General features: G+C 38.4%; 1 protein-coding gene across 1 annotated transcript in view; it reads right to left on the bottom strand.

The window, feature by feature from the left end:
* LOC148092287 (histone deacetylase 9-like) overlaps positions 1-24,846 on the bottom strand; it is a 223,303-nt gene that overhangs the window by 147,522 nt on the left and 50,935 nt on the right. The window contains exons 6-7 of the mRNA XM_087821192.1: positions 4,463-4,518; positions 4,131-4,218 (exon numbers count right to left, since the gene is read on the bottom strand). Coding sequence (XP_087677318.1) covers positions 4,131-4,218; positions 4,463-4,518 — 144 coding nt within the window. The remainder of the gene's footprint in view (positions 1-4,130; positions 4,219-4,462; positions 4,519-24,846) is intronic.

The raw sequence follows: 24,846 nt of genomic DNA, 5'->3' as shown, positions 1-24,846 counted from the left end.
CTTTGGCGGGTTCGGAAAGCCTGTGCTGAGCTTACTCTCCAGAGTGTAAACATATACTAGTCCTCTCTGCTTTTATATAGTACATGAATCCACAAACCAATTAGGGGATCATAAAATATTGGGGAAGATGTGGATCATTCCAGAAACTTATTCTGGCTCAAGGCATATGACCCAGGAAAACAAATAGCTTACTGAAAATATATCCATTCCTGGTATTTCTGAATGTTCAAAGGAAAGGAAGGAGGAGAGAGCAAATCTATTTTCCTACATGTAAACAAAAATGAAAAGTTTCAGCCACAATGTCTTTTGAGATTGCTACTGGATAGTCAGAGGATGAACAAAAAAAAATACTTTGCAAAACAACAGCGAAGGAATGTTTGCATTTCTACTACATGACAGAATTTTTAGTCAGCATTGTAAGAAAAACGTTTCTCTGGGCCTAAATGCATCCATACTTTGAAAACCAAAAATATATTGCCTTGATCACTTTTGTTTCTTTAGTGAAACAAAAGAAAGTTTATTTAAGAATGTCAAATAAAAGGTGATCATTTGTCTCTGATGTACAATCAATAGTTGTGGAAAATTGTGTTGGGTGCTTATGATTGAATAAATTTCTGAATAAGAAATATAGTCTTGTACACAGCACAATAAGGTTAAAATAGACATTTTTCACTGAAATACATGAACCCATTCTAAAATTACTCAGAGTCTGGCTCAGCAGTTGAGCATTGACCTAAGATCCAGGAGATCGCAGTTTGATGCCAGGTCAGGGCACATGCCTGATTTTGGGCTCAACCCCCATAGGGGGCATGCAGGAGGCAGCCAATTAATGACTCTCATCACTGATGTTTCTCTCTCTCTCCCTTCCTCTCTCTGAAATCAATAAAGATATATTTTTTAAAAATAATAAAAAATAAAAATACTTAGAGAATTATTCATTCCATATTCATATTCACAAAGTGTTTAGAGATAAAAGTAAGGACAAATATGCCTTTTGTTTTGGTCAATAACTTATAACCTTGAAAATATAATTTTTTTTCAGATTTCTTTGTTGTAAAATATTCATACAAAGTACTTAATGCTCAGGTATGATCTGAGGATTTTTCCCCCCATGGCAACCAAATGTACTAGACTAACATAAGAAACTCGCTGGTGGTTATGTGAAAGTACTATAATAATGAAATTAATTGAATCATTAAATACCTCAAAATAGACCTTGTGTATAAGATTTTCTGGGAAATGCTGAAAATCATTTCAACATTTTACTGCTCAAATATACTGCTAACATTTATTCTATATAAGGATTTAGACCCAATATGTCTTTATTAAAACATTAAAATAGCTGTGATTAAATAATATATTCTACCAGCTAAAGTTATCACCTATAATTATTTAGTACTGGCACTTGTGACAATTCTTTGGTCAGATTTGGTGTTTGATAAAAACTGGAAATGCCCAAAATCTGACATCTGAAGTGACTTTTCTTTTATGAAGCAAGCCCAAAACATATTCTTTTCAACTGTAAGTCACATTCAATAAAAGCTACCTGAGTCATGCAGGCAAATCATACTTCTAAGAACAGGTACAACCCTGAATGCAGTGACCAGTATCTTGCAAGTTGAAAAGCAAGTGCACCTGCTCCCTCTCCTCACCAATCTGAATGTTTCTGGAATCTTCCCCAGAAGGAGAAATGGAATGAATGAGCCCCACAGGCCAACTAGAATCATTCCTGCCTCAGTTACTCAATGCCTCTGAGCTTGGCTGTGGCCCGCAAAGGAGGTGAATTAGAGCTCTGGCTATCTATTTACTAGGCGGGTAAAAATGCTGAAACTATGTACTGGACAATAGAGGAGCATTGCCTTCTGTTGGTCCACGAATTTGTGGAGCTAGGTCACACTGATTAGCAAAAGTTAGTGGCTTTGGATATTCAGGAACGAAGTTCTTTTGCCACTGAAGAACCTTCACTTCTCTTTTGCTAACTTGCAGGACAGACCTGTCAGCCAGGGAGAACGGATGTCTCAGAGCCACGTGGCACTTTAAAACTTCCTTCTCGGCAGCTGGAAGGAGCAGGGGAATTTCCTCAAAGTATCGCAGCTGCAGAATTTGGACGACTTGAAAGTCAGAATACGCAGGCTGGTGGTGATCTCAGAGGCAACCCTTTGGACAGAACTTCCTATGTTTAGAAAATCTGAAACAAAAACTTCTCCTTTACTACAGCCTGCTGGGAAATCGGTATCCTTTACGACTGGATAATGGAACTAATTCATAATCAAAGGCCAGTAATCCTACAGGACACTCCTTGGAGCTACCAAGCAGCTTATTTTATAAATCACACAGAATTACCTCCAGCAGTCTTTTATTCTTATACTGATGTACAAAAAACAAAACTTTACAGACAAATCCTCCAAGATGCAAAATAGCCATCTATCATAAGCTAGGCATTTCAGATTTCAAGTCTATTGCACAATTCATTACTTTAGAGTTTGGATGTCACAGATGTGTTTTCTTAGGGACCCAATGGTTATTGGTTATCTTCATAGAACCATAAAATGGTAGCACAGGAGGTTCCTTAGAAAGTAACAGTAAAAGATTCCCTTCTTCCCCCATAATTGTGACAAATTTAGAAAGCTTAGCAAATTTTTCACACAATCCTTGGTCTTCATCTGTTACCCTTTCTTCAAGTTTTTGGCTTATCTTTCTAAGAACTTACAGTACTAGAAACCTATTATTTTTTAACTTCCTCTCATAAATATGCAAACCAATAATTATTATTTAAAATGTAATTTTGTATGTACATGGGAAAATGGCTACTGATGTCCCCCTTTCTGTTAAGTTTTAAGAGCCTGCTGCTGTAGTATATCTAGGCCTTCAGCACATTTCTTTAATGGTGAACTATGACCTGCATTGAAACTTAAGCATGGCTGGAAAATAACACTGAAAGCTGGGTTTTAATATCTCAGCACCAAAGTGCTTACAGTAAGGCTACGATACTGTATATGGAAAACACCATTCCTACCAAGCACGAGAAATGGTTATCAGTCTTCCATTCCTTTTATCTTCATTTTACCTTAACTCAGTATTTCTTCCCATGGTTTTGTTTGTGCTCTCAACCCTTTGGTGCGCCTGCTTAACTGAATTGAAGGGCTGGACGGTGAGGCCACGACTTACCAATAAGATTTAATTATGAGTGCAGATATGAACAAGATTTAGACTATTAAGCCTTGCACTTCAAAAAAAACTTTTAACATATTTTGCCTTTAAATCTTTTATCACCTGCAAAAATTAATTAAGTGCAGATGTAGCAGGTTCGCTTTGGATGCCAGGGTTCATTTCCTGTCTATGCTTTGTCAGACAACCTATTACACCTCCTCGTGAACTAGAGGCAAACCGAAAACGGGGCTCATAAATCACCAGCCAGCTCTCCTGCGCCCTTTCCTGGGTTGGTCCTTTTGTATGGGGCAGATCTCCAGCTCATTATTCATGAATATACTATAGACAACATGCCAAGTGTCATCTGCATTTAAACAAACCATTTGTTAAAACAAATTATAACTCTATTGTGTAAGAATGCATCATGTTAAAATGCAAGACTAATCTAATGCCTCTGACTTTTAATCACTCGGGGTCCCTGCCGGGAGTCATCCCAAACTGGCAGGCATGATCTGAAATCTTTTCAGAAAGAATGACACGCTGACTTGTTTTAATAATACCACTGTTGCACAACAAGCAACATGATTGCTAACCAAGGGAAGTGGCCAATTGGTTACCAAAGCAACAGCATTCTTTCCGCACATCTGACTGCTTCAAGTCTATATTCTGTAGGGAAAAGTAAACTCAGGTTCTGTTGGGTTATTTTAACTGTGGAAGTATCAATTCATTTAAGGATCATAAAAGTTGCCCTGATCTGCGCCTTCTTCTCATTAAATTGCAGTTAACACCATGAAAGTGAAACGTGAATGTTTATGGTTTTAGAACTGCAATCCTGAATTTAATGAGTTTCCACATTCAAAGGAAACGCACCCTTCAGTTGTTTGCAAGTGCTCAAAGCAAGACAACCTAACAGAGAAATACAAATGCACTCTCTTTTATCTAGAGTCACTGAAAATGCAGCTCTGGCCAGGAATACATACCAGATCTACAATCAATATCTTGCTTATATTTAGTTGGTCTCTCAAGTATTTGGCGGTAATTGCAACTGAATTAAAAAAGCAGAACCCCCTGCGGAATAGAGAAGAACAGAGAAATAAGAAAGCAAATCAGCCGGGAAAACCATTATAAATAATGTTCAGAGCATTTTAAAAAATGCTATATGATCTCTGAAGCCATAAATCTGCTTCTGGGAGTACCTCGCAAGATTTTTCATTCCATCTGCTAACAATTAGAGGCTTCAGAGACATGCACGGGGCAGGTGACTGCCAGGAACCGTGGCGCTTGGAGATGGGCAACAGTCCCTGGTACTTACATGGCTGTGGATTCTTCAGCGTGATGGCCTGGGGGCCTCACAACAGCAAATCCATTCTGTAAGAACAAGATACGTTTCCAATGATCAGATAGGGGAGGAGTGCTTGGACCTCCATGCACTACAGACCATCAGGCAGACACAAAAAGACTGACGTCTATGGAGGCTTCAGAGTTTGTTTTCTTGCCCCATTATTGTTTCATAAAATGAACAGAAACAATATAAATGATCACGTTTTCTCAGATTGTACCTCAAAAAGAAGGCTCCCACAGAGCCAAGGGACTTGGGGGTTGTACCTGGCTGGCAAATGTGCATGTCAGCTGTTACACTAGCATTACACATTTTCAACAACGGCTTCTTATTTTATGACACCAGCATCCTACAGAAAGGGAAGCAAGTCACTCTTGGTGCAAGTTTGGGTCAAAGTTCAGAAAAACCAGGGAAGATCCACAGTGAAAATTCTTGAGCTGGATTCCCTCAATGGTTCTTTCCACTCCAGTGTCAGTGACATGATAAATTTACACTCACACACTCACATACACACAAAAGAAACCCCAGAAAGGTGAAAAAGAACAATGGAAAACCCATATTTCCTCCAGTCTATAAATTTAGCTTGGAAGACTGCCAAGTCTTGCAACTTTATTGGATTCCCTAAGTCAATTTCTAGCCCACGTTCTGGAATTTTATAAAGAATTCCAGGGCTGAGTAGCAATCAGATCTATCCCTGATCAAGGAATGCCTTAACCTCCAGATTAAGGCGTTGGAATGCATGGCGGGAAGCTGAGGTAACTCCAGCATGAAGGCAGGGGTCTATAAATCCTTGCAGAGCCAGCATGCTCAGAAAAGTTGGGTTGCTAGACATAAAAAAAAATCATTTATCAGATGGTTCACACCACCTTTCACTTAACTATGATTCAAGTAACATGCTCAAAATACAATGTTCCTTTGACACAGATCCTAAAACTTTGGAAATAATTTATTACACCCAGGGGTATTTTTTCCAAATCTTACTACAAACACAAACATAATATCAGGAAAAGTAATCTATTCCCTAGGGCTTTAAGTATATATACATTTTTCTAGAATATTATGGTAATTAACACACAGTGGGTTAATTCCTTATGTATTTTGATAAGCACATGAATAATGATTAACTCAGAAGCAAATTAGAAATCAAATAACACAAAATCAATTATAAATCTATGAATGGTGATAAATATATCCCCTACTCTTGTTATTAAGGTACTTACTATCTCTCTGATAAATATAAGAAAGAAACTAAAGGACTTCTGAAAAAGGAGAATTCAGTAAAGATTCAGATAGGTGCAATATATGTTATTAGGAAAACAACAGTTAGGCTGAAAATAACAACAAATATAATATTAGCATGTAACAATCTTATAATTAGGTTAACATTAATAATGATTTTTTACTATTCAATCTAAAATATGATGTTTTATGGGTAAAGGGCATGGCTAGACAATACAAAGAAAAAATATCTAGTGATCCATAACTATAAGAAAAAATATTCAACTTATATTAGTAATCAAATAAAAGCAGATGAAAAGCCCAATGGAAAGACATTTTTCCAACAAGGAAACTGGAATTTAAAAAAATACACTAAGCTGACAATGGAGTTGTGCCTTACAGACTCATAAATGCTGCTTGTAGGAGGATAATTTATTATTGTCTTTCTGGAAAATAATCTACCTCTATGTATCTAGAGCCTTTAAAAATATTTACATACTCTTTGGATATAAATAATATAAGAATGGGTAATCTACTTAAAAAATTTTTGCCTTAAAGGTGTTATTAACTGTGTAGACAAGTATTTATGCAAAATATAATGTTTTATTTACAATAGGAAAAATGGGGATTATCTAAGTTAACTAATAATAGGAAAATGTTTACATGAATTATGGTACATCTATACCACAGAAAATTAGACAGTCATTAAAATATTATTATAAATATTTAGTGGAAAAGAAATGCTCATCAATTTTACAAGTATTACTGTTAAAAATAATATATAAAGTATGACATATCTAAGTGAGGGCCTTATGTGGGCTATTTTTAATTGATAATTTCATGTCTTTCCCAAATGGTTTTACAACAAACATTATTTCATAGTGAAAAAACCGTAAGACAGAGAAAGTGGAGAGGTAGATTTTAATGGGTCTTAGAGAAAGCGTTGTGCTCAAAAAGGCAGCAAAACAATTTACAGGGCATTCTGGGCAGGAGGAAAAGCATGAACAATGGCTCAGAAGAAAGGATTTTGGAAAACACTATGTACAGGAAATCATTCTAAATAGAGATCATGTTAAGAAACATGGAAATGAAATCACACAGGTAATTAGCTAGGTTATAGAGTACAAACAGCTCAATAGAATCTGAATTCCATCTTCTTTTTTTCTCTTATAGACAAATTCCTTGAACAAAGAAAGGGTCTGCCTTTCACTATAATCCCCCTCAGTAACCTCCACCGTTCTGCTAATCTGCTTCATTTGGGGTTGAAAAGTGTCTTCTTCTTGCTACTAACAAGCCTCTTCTCAGTCACCATGATCCACCCAAACCTTCCATTGGGCTCTCAGAAACGGCCAGCTCCCCTGCCTTTTCCATGTGTTTTCTGAAAGTCCCCTTTCTTTAGCTGAAACCCGGCAAGGCTGCTTTTCCCATAATCTGCCTGCTCAAGTGGTAGCTGCCTCTTCTCTCACACATCACGGCCTGCCTGCAGAAGACGCAGCTATGTCCTTGTTCTTGCTGCTGCTCCGAGAGCATAAATCCCACCGCTCCCACCCACTCCCGTACTAGTCTCTGGTGAAAGAGGGTTAGATCACCCAGGAAGAGAAGAGAGAGCCCAGAAAGGTGAGACTGAGCCCTGGGCCGGCCACTCCCCTCCTCTCTGGTTACCCACAGGAGGCATTAGTCTTCCCAATACCTACCCCACCACCTGCAGTTAGGGCCTCACTCTCTCCGACTTGTCCACTATCATTTATGTTTTTCTTACTAACATATTTGATTCATATTAAAATTCCCAATTACATATATATATGTATTATTAAGATTTAAATAGGCTCAAGTTTCTGCCATCTCAAAAATAAAATTGTTAACCAGAATACAAACATATACATGTATTTACAAAAAAATTATATATATATATATATATAGATATATAGATATAAATATTCATCTTTAGTTCCACTGATCCCTTCAACTACCATACTTTAAATTCACAATCATAAACCTCAAGTAGGCTCCTCCTCACACTCTATTCCCTAGTCAATTAACTCTCCAAGTCTTTCAGGAGAGAATTCCTACCTTCTCTTTTTTCAAATCTTCACTAACCCCTGCTCACTCTGTCCCTTGCTGATGACTTTAGCTTCTTACTCCACTTAGAAAATAGAAGCAATTGGAATAAAATGTCCTCTTCTTTCCATAATGAAATCTGGACATCTTTCCCCACCATTTCCTGATCCCGTGTAACAGCTATTCATTCCCCCTGTGTATTTAATTGCATCCCTTCTGACCTAGTCAAGGACATCTCACCTGCAGATTTCCCCTCTCTCTCTGGTATCATCAGTTTTTTCCTATATTGGATTGTTGCCACCAGAGTAAAAAAATTAAGTACCTCCTCTTAATAAAAACAAATCAAAATAACAAATAACAGTATCATACAGGGTGGCCCAAAAGTACGTTTACAGTTGTACCTATAAAAAATAATACAATAATTAATAAATATACAAGAATAAACTGTGTTTCATGTACTCATAACTATAAACCTACTTTTGCCCACCTCTGTATTATAATGATATAATATAATATATAATACATAAAAGTCACATTTGCAAATAACAGTGTGATAAATAATAAGCTCTAATATTTTTCTACTCCTTTAATCCTAACAACATCTGAGGGCAGATAACATTATCTTCATTTCATAAATGAAAAATCCAGTCATAGCAAGATTAAACAACTTGCTTAAGGTTTATAACTAGCAAGTGACAGTGCTGGGATTCTATCCCAGACAGTCTGGCACCCGTAAACAGGTGCATTTAATAAAAACACGCATTTAAGACTGGCCACACTGCACAACCTGGCCTCTGCCCACCTCTTAAGCTTCACCTTATACCACCATCCACTCTGTTTTCTCCATTGCAGCCACACTGGCCTTTGCACATGCTCCTACTCCCTCCGTTTACCTGGATTAGCCCTCCTTATCTGCCCATTTCAGTTCCAACATCACTTCCACAGGGAAACCATTCCTGAGCCTAGGCAGGTCCCAATCAGTTACCTCTGTTTACCCTCTTAAAGATCTGCCAACCCTTGTTTCTGAAAATGTTGATTGATTTATTAGATTTATCATTTTGATTATTGTGATTTATGATTAATGTCCACACCCTTACTCCCCACAGCAGATCCTCACTTTATGACCTGGTTTACCATTTTATCATCTATATTTACAGAGTGCCTGGCACACAGCTAGAGATTGGTAAAGAACAAAATAAATTTGTAAGTAGGTACTAATCAGGCTCTTACTCCTGTGGCCATTCCTTTGCTCTGACCTTTCCTGCCTTCTTTCTCTCAAAGGTCCTAGCTTTTGCAAGCCTGCTTTTTGTGGGAGGTTTCCTATTAGACTTGGTAGCATCTTATTTCTTAGAAAGACAAAGAACACTCTATTGCTTACAGTTAATGGAGTTTGATTCAATGAACTATTGTGACAAGTGCTTTAAAGTAAGATTATTATTATTCTTGTTCTTACAGAAATATCTGATTTTCACAATGGATTCTGGACCTCTTGACAAGGAATTTGTTTTGTAAATTTCTGTACCCTTTAGTGTCATGCACAAAGATTTATTGTACATGATATCACTTGAACCAAAGTTTTCCTTGGCTCAAGAACATATATATCTTCAATGAATATTTTTCAATGAGAATTTTAAATAGGTAATTTACTGCATTTTAAAAGAACTTAATAATCTACTAACCTCACAAAAATATTAAAAAACTTGTATATAATAAAGGATTCAGTGGCTCAGTTTATTATTTTCTCATCTAATGCTAATAATAATCTTCATTTTTTTAAAGCAGAACACTAGTTTGGGAAGCTACATGAATAAAAACAAAGAAATCTGTCCTGTTGAAAATGTTTTCTATATAATATAACTTCCTACAATCCAAAAAGTAATTGAGCATGTCAGAACAGTTGATTGGAATTCTGTTTTTAAAATTTCTCTTTTAGTGCATTGCTAATTTAGAGCTCAGTAATTACCTCCCGATGCCTAAGTATTACCACTAAAGTATTTCTAAATGTACTAAAGTATCAATCCTCAATGAAATAATATGTATCAAAACCAAGCACAGCATGGAAAAACTCTACAGCATGTATTACCAAGGAAAGATGTGATGGTTGAATTATTACTTCCAATACATTTGCTGAATTGGAAAGTCATATGCAATGATTTAAGTGCTTGAAAAATTTCACTGGAAGCCAAAATCCCAGGTACCTCTGATTCATACTGATGTGTTATCAATTTTGAAAATAACTTTAAGAAACATTCCTTTATCTACATACATATAGGTTGATTTTTTTTAAAGAGAGCAGAAGGGAGAAGGAGAGAGTGGGAGAAACACTGATGTGAGAGGGAACCATCAGTGGGCTGCCTCCTGCACATCCCCAACCAGGGATCTAGCCTGCAACCTGGGCATGTGCCCTGACTGGGAATCAAACTGGCAACCTTTCTGTGCACAGGATGATGCCCAACCAACTGAGCCACACCAGCCAGGGCTAGGTTAATTTATTTAAAAATTGGAAATATAAATTTCAAAGAATTGGAAATAGTTGGAAATTTCTTAAGCAACTTTGATAGTCAATAATAACTGTAATTATAAAATACACCGGTCGGTACATAAGCTATTTGGTGCTAATATAAAGACATGCAGAAAACAGCCCAAACCTGCAATTTACATGACTATGCTAGGAGAGCACAATTTATCTCCTAACAAATCAGTATGCTCCTAAATGCCTTTTCTAACATCTCAATAAATGTGCTTGCCAAAAATTCAAGTATTTTACCTGTTGCTAGTTCAAAAGAGTAATGAAAATAAAGCATGCGTTTGCTGATTTGGCACATTTTAAAATTTTCATTTATAGTAATAAGCTCTGGTTCTTTATATTAAGTTGTACAGAGGTTAAGAAGTTAGAAACATGGTAAAGACAATGCTTTTGAAATATTTAATTAGATAGAAGATCCTAATGTTCCTATTATACTAAAATTTTGCTTTTAAAAATCATTGCTTGAAATAATTGTGTTGTCTTCTATTGAATCCTGTTTTGTTTTTTTAATTGTTATATAAGGTTTTTCTTTGTTTTTTGGTTGGGTGGGTGGAGGGTAATGATATTTGTTGTAACAAGATATAAAATGTAAATAACACTGCTCTCATCTTGCTACATTAAGTACTTCATTTATAAGAATTCCCCTCCCCCAATTCAGGTAAGGCAAAAATGTCCAACAAAATTCTCTAGCATGTTGTGGAACACCTATGATGGTTCACTTGAACTTGATCAAATTCTTCTTCCCCTTCCAAAGTGGTACTGGTTACACTCAACATGGTGGTATCAGAGTTCATTCTTTTGGCTAATAAAACTGAAAATTCTTCAGTGGCAATTGTTCACAGTGTCTCTGTGGATATCAATGGATGTTAAATTTTTGAGGTCAGATCATCAATGACCCTCCTATCACTCTGCTAATGGTTTTGGGGATTTAGATGATTGGAAACCAACTCAGGAGCAGAGAAAGAAAAACAGATATTGACCTTCTTCCTTGCTTTCCCCACTTCTGTTTACCTTGTAGGAGCTCGTACAATTGTCTCGGGTTCCAGGTTTTAGTAATGGCTCAGGCACAGCAGTACTGCTGATGACTGGCTGAACGGCCTGCAGTCTAGAGCTGGTCATTATGGCCATGATACAGCTCATCATTTGTTCAACATGCCTTATACTGCGGCCCCCCCATTGTCCATGAGGACACATTCCAAGACTGGAGTGGATGTCGGCAACTACAGATAGTGCCAATCTCTCTGCATATTATGTTTTTTCCTATGTATATACACTTATGATAAAGTTTATAATCCATTTATAAATTAGGCACAGTAAGAGATTAACAATATAACTAATAATAAAACAGAACAATTATAATAATATACTGTAGTAGTAAAAGTTATGTGAATATTCTCTCAAAATATCTTATTGTACTGTGCTCACCTTTTTACTTAAAGGAAGCACTTTATGGCTTCTCTCTGGCATACTCTTGTACTTTGAGGCCATTATGAAGTAAAATAAGGGCCACTTGAACAACAGTGATGTGACACCAGGATAGCTGACCTGAGACCTGCGATGGCTAAGTGACTAACAGGCAGGGAGCGGATACAGTGTGAGTATGCTCGACAAAGGGATGAGTCCCATCCTGTGCACGAAGGGGCGGACAGTGTGAAATGTCATCACGCACTCACACTGTGCACAGTTTAAAATTTCTAAATTGTTTATTTTTGGAATTTTCCATTTCACATTTTTGGACCATGGTTGGCTGTAGGTAACTGAAACCACAGAAAGCGAAATGGCGGGTAAGAGGGGACTGCCATACCAGCTCCCATTCAGAGTCCCTGTTAAACAGGAACTGCAGATCTCTGGTGTATTCTGAAGTCCTCTTTAGCTATGCTGATACTTGTGATGAAAAATAGTTCCACATGATTTCTCAGCTTTAATTTCTTGCAATAAAATCTTATTTAGAAATAAAAGAAATGCATTGTGTCTACTAAACATCATAAATAGTTGGTTTTCCCTATCCTACGGTGTCAGTCTTTAAGAGAGAGAGATGAAATTATATCATCTTAGGGACCTACTACTGACAAATGCTAGACTTCATCCACTTGTGTTCAATTCCACAAGTCTATAAGAAATGCTATGTGATATCTTTATTGTTAATTTTATATGTGAAAATATAAAATCTAGTTTTGTGATTCTTTCTGGAAGGAAGGAATTGAATAGAAATATAATAATAAAGAACTAAATTGCAGAATACTTAGACACTCAGTCAATAGGTATCTCCTAAAGGTATCTAAACCATTTGTAAAATCTGACATTCAAATTAGTAAATCAAGCCTTTTGGGTTCCCTAAAACTGCAATTCACTGGGATGCATACTATTTTGGAATGTGCTGATATACTCCTTAAAACCAGTTAACTCTAGCCTTTAAAAGAGGCTTTCTAAATAGACAGTTTGCTTTAGAATCAATGTTATTAATCTACAGCATCTGAGGGGGAAAAATTTTCACAAAGAAAGTTTGTCTCTCACATACTAGAATCTGGGAGGTTAAAGGAAGTAGGGAGATGTGCCAAGAAAACAATAAGGGACATATGGGAATACCATTTTGTTTCTTTGAGTGAGTGCAAAAGAGCCAGGAAAACAGGAGCCCAGCATTAGCAGTTTCACTGAATGGTGGACCCCAGAGCATATGCACAGCTGCCAGCCCTTCTCCCTGAAGGATCGAGAAGGAAGGAGCTTGATGACAGCACTGGAAAACAGTTCTTAGGAAGCCTGGCATCTGTGGCCCATAATGCCGACAGCCTTGAGCTTGGCAAAGATGCGGCTACAGATACGGATAAACACATTCATGAAGAACCAGTCTCCTGGTGGAAGGGAGACAGGGCACTGGACGGTGCTTATATTACACATAATTTAAGCTGAGCCTTGAATGAAAATAACAACAATGGATTCACTATGAAGAAGTTTTTGTTGTGAGTGGGCCAGGGGGAAGATATCAGGATGTGGGTCTTGGTAAGGCAATAATAACCCACTGAAAGCAATTTGTTTAGTTTATCAACCAGTGGTTTCAGTTGACAAAATGCCCAACAATTTAATTCCCCTAACTTTTTGAAACATGACTGGTTTTTGGACCACAATGACCGAAAAAAATCAGGTATTTTTCATCACGTAAGAAAGAGCCTCAGTATGAAAACTTTCTGAACCAAGAAAGTAGGGCAAAGAATTTTTGCTTTTGCTTTTTTTCTTTAAGAACAAGAGAGGGAGAGAAACAAGATGGCAGCGTAGGTCACAGCTGCACCCACCGCCTCCCGCAACCACATCAAAATCACAACCAAAGTACTGAACCACCGTCACTCAGAGCCTCCTGAGACCTGGCTGCACAGAAGCCCCACAACCAGGGACCTGAAGCAGCACCGAGACCGGGAGGAGGGGCGGAGACGCCAGTGGATCGGGGCTAGATCCCAGAGACACAGCCGCGGGCCCACACCTGGTGCAGCCAGGTAAACCCGGGAGGGAATCTCAGCAGTGGAGGTTTTCTGGAGGAGTGAGGGGGCCCAGCACCACAGCAGGCCCCCAGCCCAGGGCTCCAGGGCCCAGAAGAGACGTCCCCACAACTCTGGCTGTGAAACCAGCGGGGACTGTGGCTGAGGGTCGGAGGCTGCGGGAGCCCCAGCAGCTCCTCTAAAGGGCCCGGCACGGACTCGCTCGGACGCGCTCCCTCTGAGCCCAGCACCGGGCAGCAGCCGGAAAGGACCCGGGACACTCGGGGAGGAACTAACCTGCCTGAGATCCAGGCGAGAGGTGGCGGGGCGGCTTCCTCCCAGGCAGAAGGGCTGGCGGAGGCCACGGCTCCTTAGACGAGTCCTCCCCGCACACAGCCGGCAGGCAGGCGCCACATTTGAATCGCCAGCACCTGACTCGCACCGTTGGCCCCGCCCCGTGATTCCCGGAGGCCCCGCCCTCCCCACCTGCAGCTCATCCAGGCCATTTCCAGGGGCTTTTCTGTGCAAGTGGCCTCTCGAACCTGATGCTTAGGACTTTCCTAAAATCTCTCAAACAAGCAGCAGCTGCCCCATATGGCTTGCTAAGTGGCCCCAGGCCTGGCACTAGTGGCAGCTGCACTGGCTCATAGTTTGGCCTCTCCTGGACAACACCAAGTCCAGTACAAGTAGCAGCCAACTACGGTTTGCTGTGTAGCTCATGCTGGGTGGCCCTGAGGAAGGCACTGACACAGGCTGACTCTGCACCTCCCAGGAAGCCCCAGAGACAGTGCACCTGGTGGTCAGACTCAAACACACTGGATTACAACCCTACCACAGCCATGAGTGACACACTCAAAGGGAGCACTTGGTGAACACCAAAGCCCCACTGAAGTAAATCCTGCTCCATAGGGGTGTCTCCAGCACAGCAGCTCTCTGGCTGTAGTTGCAGCTGGTCCTTACAGCCGATTGGCCGGGTGGCCAATTCCCCCAGTGATGCCAACAGCAACCAAGGCTCAACTACAACAGGACAGTGCACACAGCCCACACAGGGGAGCACCTAGAAGGCCCAGCTCAGGTAACTGGGGAGGCTGAGCCACTGGACCCTATAGGAGATCTACTACACAAAGCCACTCTACACATTCCAGGAGACATAGCAGCTCTACCTAATACACAGAAACAAACACCTGGAAGCAGCCAAAATGCAGAGGCAAAGAAACATGCCACAAAGGAAAGAACAGAAGAAATCTCTAGAAAAGGAATTAAATGAAATAGATTCAAGCAAGCTAACAGATACAGAGTTCAGAATAATGGTTATAAGGATGCTCAAGGATATTAGTTAAGAGTACGATGAAAATAATTGAGAAAATCGATGACATAATAAAGTACCAATTTGAAAGGAAGGCTACACAAACTGAAATGAAGAATAATTTACAGGGAATCAACAGTAGAGTAGAGGACACTGAGAATCAAATCAGCAATATGGAACATGAAGAAACAAAAAACACCCAACCAGAAGAGCAAAAAGAAAAAAGAATCTAGAAATATGAAGATAGCATAAGGAGCTTCTGGGACAACTTTAAGAGGCCCAACATTTGTATTACTGGGGTGCCAGAAGGAGAGGAAAGAGAGCAAGAAATTGAAAACCTATTTGAAAAAATAATTACAGAAAACTTCCCCTACCTGGGGAAAGAAATAGACTTACAAGTCCAGGAAGCACAGAGGGTCCCAAACAAGAGGAACCCAAAGAGGCTCACAGCAAGACACGCCATAATTAAAATGCCAAAGATTAAAGACAAAGAGAGAATCTTAAAAGCAGCAAGAAAAACACAGTTAATTATATACAAGGGAGCACCCATATGACTATCAGCTGCTTTCTCAACAGAAACTTTGCAGGCCAGAAGGGAGTGGCAAGAAATATTCAAAGTGATGAAAAACATGGAACTAGAACCAAGATTACCCAGCAAAGCTTTCATTTAGAATTGAAGGTCAGATAAAGAGCTTCTCAGACAAGGAAAAGCTAAAGGAGTTCATCACCACCGAATCACCACCAAACCAGCACTACAGGAAAAGTTGAAGGGTCTTCTTTAACAAGAAGCTAATGAACAAAAGAATCTGATAAACTAAATAGATCCAGAAATATTGACACATGTAACAGACGATCATATTTCAGGGGAAAGAGGGAAGGGGGTGGAGGATGGGAAGAGATTAACCAAAGAAGTTATATGCATATATGCATAACCCATGGACACAGACAATGATGGGGTAAAGGCCTGGGAAGGGGGTGGGAATGAGGTGGAGGGCGTCAATTGGGGGGAGGGGGGGAAATGGGACACCTGTAATACTTTCAACAATAAAGAAAGAAAGAAAAAAAGAACCAGAGAAAACAACATTTTTCAGACAGATGATCAGAGCCTTCTGTGAAGATAATAGCACAAAATAATAGCATGACATTATAATAATAGTAACTATAATAGTATAATATTATAATAATAGGAAGATAATAGTAATGACCAAGACCTGAGCATAGATGATGCTGAGGGGGAAAGACTATATCAATACATATCCCATGGTAAGATCACAGTTGTCATTACACTCACATCTTACTATAGCAGATTTGCATTCAATCAATAGTGGCTCCTTGGTATCTTTTGTTATATGCATTCATACAAATTAGTATATGAAATTTCAAAAATTTTTAGAGTAGCAATGTACATGTTATAACTATTACCAAAATACCTAGCTTTTATGTACTAAATTCTAACTTTGGCCACATCATTCTCACTCTAACTGTAAATTTTCTTCTTCCATTAAATCCTAATTCTCCATCACCATGTACTACAACCAGAATAGCTATCAACAATTACATTGGTCGATTCAGTCAAAAGTAGGCAACTGAATAAAAATGTCAACCATAGGAATTAAATTATGTAGCATTATGTACATATTAGCATTATATAGAAAGAACAGCAAATCAATTGTCCAGACTTTTTTCATGGTGTGTGTGTGTGTGCACGTGTGTATGAAATTCACTGCCATATAAAATTACAAAGACGTAAAATATGTATGTTCTCCAGTGTATGATATGCACAATTTAGATAGTGGTATCATAAAGCAAAACTCTTGCCCTGACTGATGTGGTTCACCTGGTTGGGGTGTTGTCCAGTACACCAAAAGGTGGCAGGTTCAATTCTCAGTCAGGGCACATACCCAAGTTGTGGGTTCAATCCCTGCTGGTTGGGGCAAGTTCAGGAGGCAACTGATCAATGTTTCTCTCTCTCCATCTTTCTCTTTCTCCAAAACCAATAAAAACATTACACACACACACACACACACACATATTTAAAGCAAGACTTTTGCAGAGATTAAAAGAAAAAAGCAAGGAAACACCTGCATTATACATAAAAAAGCAGGTATCAAATTTAATACTATCAAAGATAAGAAACAAATAAATTAGTTGGAAGATTTTTTCCCCCATTATATAATATTTGTTCTATACTTTAAACATAGAAAATATAGCACTAGAACACCTTATAAGTAAATGTGAAATCTGAGAGCAGAATTTATTTCAGAAAACATTCTCTCCAATCTAAGTTATTTTAAAAATATCATCAGGACTTTGACTAAAAGTGTAAAGTAGGTGTCAGGGACTGAGAAAAACTCAGCAAGGTTTAGAGAGAAAAGAGATGTCGACAGATTCTGAGGGCAGATGCGGCAATTTTTAGTCAGTATGAGCTAAACCACATACAAGTAATGAAATCTGGACAGTCCAAAGCCAAGAACCAGATGAAGAGGCTGGAATCAGCAGATCCAATTACCATGGAGCAGGCAGTTAAAACTACAAACTAGAAAGTGAAATACTAGCCATCAGAAAAGCAGGTGGGCAGAATAAAACCTAAGGGGAAGCAGACTGTACAGCAGGATCATCGCAGGCAGGCCAAGTAGGCTACAATAAGTTTTGATTTCCGAGCAAAAAAATCTGAGCAGTAGGTAGCCTCACCTTTTAATCTAAGAGTTGCAAAGTGTTTGTATATTTGTCATTTGTCTGAGGTGTAAGTAATTCCATAAATAGACTAATTTAAATGTTTTCATAAAAAAGTGGAGCACATGGTACAGAGGAGGTGAGAAGGTCAAGGATAATGCAGTTTCCCACAAGAGTAAAAATGTTTCTCCACTCACCTGATGCTTGGGGAGCCATTCACAGCAGATGTGCAGAGGATACATACACTTATGTACATATTTGTCCTTTCCTTCATTTCAGTTGAATAATCAAAGTAATGTCAATGTGCCCCTATTCTAATCACTGGCATTTGCTCCTTATGAATGAGTGCTAGAGATAAAATTTGAAACAGGAGAATTTCAACATCCTCTCAAAAATAGATTTGTTTTAGAGATCCACACTTAATTTAGAAGGAAAATGTGCATACAAAACTTCAGTTCTGCAATAGTAACAGTATTAAAAAAAATAAACCAAAAGAAGCATGTTTTTCTTTAAATCACTTAAGAGCTTTGGACATAAAGAAATTTTTTAAAGAATTCAACTAAAAAACACACACCAAAAAACCCTTCCTAGCCTTTACTGGTTTTTAAACACAATGTTTAGCACATACTCAAATATTACAAGACATGCAAAGAAGCAAAATAAGGAGAGGTATAATAACATAAAAAATAAGGTAATAGAAACCTACTCACAAGCGGCCCAGATATTACAATTATCAGATAAAGATTTTTAAATAATTATGACAGACATCTTAAGGAATCTGTAGGAAAAGATGGTGAAGAGAGAGATAAGGGTGAAGAGAGGAAGACTTTCAAAAGTGATCTGGAAGCTGTAAAAAAATAATTAATCAGGAATATTAAAAGTGAAGAGAACACTGTGTGAAATGAAAATTTATTTGAATGAAATTAATGGCAGCTTGGGTGCAAGAGAAGAAAAAAAAAAATGAACTTGATTATAGGTCAAGAGAAATTATCCAAACAGAAGTACAGAGAAGAAGAACGAATGTCAGCTGACACTGGGACAATGTGAAGTGATCCAATGAACATATAATTGGGCTCTAAGAAACAGAGGGTAGAGCGAATGGGGTAGAATAAAGTATTTTAAGAAATGTTAGGTAAAGGTTCTCCACATTTTATCGAAAACAACAAGCCACTGACCCAGGAAATTCGGTGAACTCCAAGCAGGGGGAAAACCACACCTAATCACAAAGTGACTAGAAAGACAAGGATTAAAAAAAAGTCTTAGAGACAGAGAGAGAAAAGATGCACTAAACTATTAAAAAAGGAGATGGATGATAAGAATGACAGCTGATTTCTCATCATTAAAAAAAAGGGGAAGAGATAACACTGGAAGGATATCTTTAAAGTTTGAAGTAATGGCCAACACAGAGTTCTATATCAAATGATAGTATCACTCAAAGATTAAAGGAAAAGAGAAACATTTTCTTATAAACAAAAGATGAATTTGTTGCCAGTAGAACTGCAGTACAAAGAATGTTGAAGGAAATTCTTCTGACTGAAAGGAAATGACACCAGATGGAAGCCTGGATCTGCCCCCACATAAATACAGAAGACCAGAAAGATTAAATACCTGGGCAAATATAAAAGACATTTTAGAAATTATCTTTATATTTGTATACACATTTCTCTCTCTCTCTCTCTCTCTCTCTCTCTCTCTCTCTCTCTCTCACACACACACACACACACACACACAAATACACACAAACACTTTGAACTTGTTTCAAAACTTTCAACTATTTCAGTAAAGGTAATAATTTACAGTGGAGATCTATAATATGTGTGAAAGAAAGTGTATGATAACATTAATACAGAGAGTAGAAGGAGATAAAGAGAGTTACACTGTTATAAGTCTCCATAACTATATAATAAATATAAAATGATTCAAGTCATACAAAGTATATTTTATAACTGTATTTTATAACTGATTACAGAAAGATATCTGGAAAAATCCCCAAATAGACACTAAGTAACACACTTCTAAATAACTCAAGTGTCAAGAAGTCAAATGGGAAACTACCAAGTATTTTGAACATAATGAAAATAAAAATGTAACATGCGAGAATTTATAGGATACAACTAAAGGAGTATTTAGAAATTTATGATAATTAATCATTTTGCGTACTAGAAATTTGCTTAGAAAGTAGATTTCAGGTGTACTTACCATTAAAAAAGGCAACTATTTGACTTATTTATTAATATAATGATATGTTAATTAGCTTGACTGTAATAACCATTTCACAATATATATGTCTATCAAATCAACAGAGGTTACATCTTAAATGCATATAATTTTTGTAAAAAATAATAAAGAAGCCCTGGCTGAGTGGCTCAGTTGATTGCAGCATCGTTCTGTACATCAAAAGTTTGCAGGTTCGATTCCCAGTCAGGGTACACACCCAGGTTGCAGGTTCAATCCCAGGTCAGGGCACATACAGGAGGCAACTGATAAATGTTTCTCTCCCACATCGATGTTTCTCTCACTCTCTCTCTAAAAATCATAAAAACATATCCTCGGGTGAGGATTAAAAAATTAAATAATAAATTCATAGCACTAAATGCTTCTATTGGTAAAGAAGAAAAGTCTCAAGTCTAAGACCTCAGCTTCCACCTTAAATAAACTAGAAAAAGCGCTGGCCAGTTTGCCTCAGTCGTTAGAGCACTGGCCCAAGGACTGAAGGGTCACAGGTTCAATTCCTGGTCAAGGACACGCACCTTGGTCGCAGGCTCAATCAACCTGGCGCTGGTTGGGGCCGGTGTGGGAGGCAGACACTTGATGTCTCTCTCCTCCCTCCCCTCTCCCTTCTACTCTCTCTAAAGTCAATAGAAAAAAATGTCCTCTGCTGAAGATTAAAAAAACAACCCTAGAAAGAAAGAGCAAATGAAAGCCAATGTAAATGAGAAAAAGAAATAATAATGATTAAAACAGAAACAAAAAGACTATTAATGAAACCAAAAGAAGATTATTCGAGATCAATAAAACTGCTAAACTTCTAGCCAGGCTGATCATAAAAAAAGAAAGACACAAATTACCAGTGTCGGGAATGAGAGAGAGGTAACAAAACTACAGATAAAGAGTATTTATTTTGCAGAATAGTTTGTTGTCCTTTTCTTATAAAGCTACATATCTACCTAACTTACAGTTTTTTATCTCCTAGTCATTCACCCATGAGAAATAAAAATGTACGTTGACAAACAGACTTGGAAAAGTATTCTCACGACAGCTCTATTCATAACAGTCCAAAACTTTGTTTCCAGTAGGCCAACAATTGCATAACATTAATAAAGTAGAATACTACTCAGCTATAAAAGTTGACAATTTAGGCCCGGCCGGGCGTGGCTCAGCTGCTGAGCATCAACCTATAATCCCGGAGACCGAAGTTCGATGATTCCCGGTCAGGGCACATGCCCGGGTTGCGGGCTCGATCCCCAGCAGGGGCGTGCAGGATGCAGCTGATCAATGACTCTCTCATCACTGATGTTTCTATCTCTCTCCCCATCTCCCTTCCTCTCTCTGAAATCAATAAAGATATATTTAAAAAAAAAAAAGTTGACAAGCTAAATGATACATGCCATCGCATGGATGTATCTCAAAAACATAAGTGAAAAAAAGCCACAAAGTAAGTCTACAAACCATGCTTTCAATATATATACAATGTTCTTTAACAGGAAAAATTAGGTGACTATGAAAAAAATCAGATCAGTGTTTGCCTGTGCTGGAGAGCAACTACTAAAGGATATGAAGGAACTTTCTGGGTGATTTAAATATTTTATAACTTACAGTGGGAGCCAGGTATAGAAAATGCATCATACCCTTGAAAATCTGTGCATTCTATTCAATGTACATTATATCTTGATTAAAGAATAAATCACATTATCAAGTTTTGAAAAGTCTCAAGTGATGACTAAGCAGCTTACAGCCATAAGCAGTGAGAGTATCAAAGGAATGAATCTACACTGAATTTTGAGTAACTGCTTACAGTAAGCAGAATTCCCCTAAAAGATGTCCATGTCCCCAGAACTGGTGAATGCTACCTTACATGGCAAAAGAGACTGCAGATATGATTAAGATAAAGACCTTGAGACAGAAAGGGCATCCAGCTTTATACAGGTGTTTCCATTCAAACCATATGCATTCTAAAGGCTGAGAAACTTTCCTAGCTATGGTCAAAGAGAGATGCAATGACGGAAAAGGGTCAGAAAAAGGAGAGTTTCAGAAGGGTTCTCTGCCCTCTCGCTGGCTCTGTAACATAGGGGCCAAGTGCAAAGAATAGAGGGAGGTTCCTAGGAGCTGAGAGGAGCCCCCAGCGATGGCTAGCTGGAAAATGGAGACCTCAGCCCTACAACCACGCAGAAGTTAATTCTGCCTGTACCTGACTCAGCAAGGTAACTGTACAGGTCTCACCAGGGTAAAATCAAGGTGTCAGCAGGGCTGCAGCGAGACCTGCACAATTCTTCTGATCACCAGGACTGAAAAAAATAAATTTGTGTTGTCTTAAGTCATTAAATTTGTGGTAATTTGTTACAGAAGCAACAGAAAACTAATACACTGGTAAAATGGATGGGCTGAATTAGGAATGGTATAAAAAGGAAATAGTATTATTCCCACCCACCTCCAGCACTAACCTGTCTTTGGTCTTTATCTGATATATTCCACAGCTTTTCAGATGGCTTTCAGCTAAAGGAACAGTCTCACACTTACATATTAAAATGTCAAATTCAGTCTATTTAAACTCTTTAGTGTCACATCTCATTTAAAGCTGTCCCTCACTGACCTGCTGACCCACAGAATTAGGGACCAGCAGTGGGGAGATGTGGTGCCTGTGTGTGCAGGGGAGAAAGCTATGGCACTGATAGTATGTTTTCCTTTCTTGCTCCACCACTTCATGCCTAGCTTATGGATGCTTCAGCTCTGGAGAGTAAGGTTAAAAAAATAAAGGCTTTGGATTAGCAATGCAATCTGGAGATCTCTTTTGGTTCTTCAAGTGACCTCTGTCAGGCAAGGAACTCAAACATTGTCCCTCTTTCACTGGGAGCATTTACAGGTTCCTTGAGGACACTGTCAGTGACCTCCAGTCTGCAAACTTCATTGATTCGGACAATGCCCTTGTTGACGGACCTTGCAATCCCTGATCGGTTCTTTCACACATCTCCAGTCTCAGACTACTGGGGAATGGTGGAGGGAATGCTGTTTGCCTTGGAACGTTGACTTCTTTGGTGAGATCCTTTAAAAATGATTCAAACCTGTCTCCTGTCCAAAGTGTCCACTGGCCCACAAGTGGAGAAAAAACCCTGGCCTCACCAGCACTCAGTTTCAGTGCCATTGCTCACCCCCTCTCTCTGTTCAGCTGGCCCACAGGGCAATTACAGCCAGCTCTCCAGTTTGCATTTCCAGGGACAAGCTCAGGCACTCGTCTATCTTTACACAGCTCCTGAAGTCCTGATACACATGTCAGGCCCTCTAGTGAACTCCTTTATGCCCCATCCTGGTAGTAGTAGTCTAGAGCGATCCTACAAATGTCTATAACTCAACATACATCAAGCTAAGGGCTAAAAAGCCACTCCTCCCATTTGCAGGCATAAGTGATTTCCTTGGACACCCTCTCCACCTCCTATACATTTAGCTTAGATTGGGGAAAGCACAGGAACAGAAAAATAGCCAAAATACACAAGAATCTTCCATCAAGCACATAACTATTATCTAGCCTTCTGTTATATAAACTGGGTTAGGTAAGATAATCACAGGCTTATTTGACTATCTTTTAATGAATCCCTTCAAGTGGTGTCCACCAGACAATATTATCACCCATTTGTCCTCTGCTTGAAACCTTGATCAAAATTGGAGTCTACACAAATTTTCCACTCCATACCTTATTTTGTTGTACCATGTTAGGATAAACAGTATAACATTTTTAAGAAAGGCGAAATTGGTGACAAAATGAATCTGATATGACAATGCTGTATCATGTGTGTGTGCATCCCATTATCTGGCCATTGACTGTCTCTCTAACATCAACTCCCACTAGACCCTCTGCAGATGACTCAGATCCAGACACACAAGTCCTCTTGCAGATCCTTAAACATGTCAAGACTTACTCACTCCATCCTACAAGAGAGATTATGTATTTGCTTTTTCTCTTGTATGGAATATTCTTTCCCTACATGTCTACATGGTTCTTCCCTTATGTCATTCAGCTTAGATCCCTCCCTATCATCAAGGTCTTCCAGACAACCTAGTCCTCTCGCTAAGTCTCCCTCTAATTCTTTCATGCTTCCTTTTTTATCCACAGCATGTCTTTTGACCTGGACTTGTCATTGGCTTACTGTATACCTATTCACCCTTCTCCATGAGAGCGTTACCACGTCTTGGGGTTTTCAGTATTTATAGTACTTCCTGGCATATAATAGGAACTTAATACATATTTGCTTCTTAAATGAATAATTAATGATCAAAACCAGCAAGGTTGTTTCTTTTTTTAAATCAGCCAGGTTAATGTAAGTCTGAGACAAGTGACTTATCACAAAGTATCAACATAGGTTTGCATTACATTTTAGTTTTGCTTATATATACTTTAAATAACCCTGAATCAGTAAAATCCACCATTAGAAACATGCTAAGAAAAATATAGACTATCAAAGCCAAAAAGAGGACATTAAAAGCAATCAGAGAGGGGAAAAAACACAGTATCTATAAGAAATTATACTTATATTGGCAAATGGTATTTTCTTTGTCAAAACTGGAAGCCAGAGAAGCACTGAAGATCTTCAAAGTTCTGAGAGAAACTGTCAACCCTGAACTGTGTACTTAACGCAACTATCTTTCAAAAATGAGGGCAAAAGGATATCACAGCTAAACAAAAACTGAGACACCATCACTAAAGAAACTTCTAAAAAATGTACTGGAAGAAAGAAAACAATCCCAGAATGGAAGTTTCAGATACAAAGATAAACGGCGAATAAGGAAAATGATAAATACGGGGGTCAGTGTAAAGAAACAGTGATGGTTTAAAACAGTATCATAATAATGTCTCATTAGTGATTTTATTTTTAAAAATATATGAAACTAAAACACT

The sequence above is a fragment of the Miniopterus natalensis genome, chromosome 10 (assembly GCF_054644295.1).
Source record: "Miniopterus natalensis isolate mMinNat1 chromosome 10, mMinNat1.hap1, whole genome shotgun sequence".
Classification (NCBI taxonomy): domain Eukaryota; kingdom Metazoa; phylum Chordata; class Mammalia; order Chiroptera; family Miniopteridae; genus Miniopterus; species Miniopterus natalensis.
Note: the sequence above shows the minus strand (reverse complement) of the source record. Positions and strands in the feature narration are given on the sequence as shown.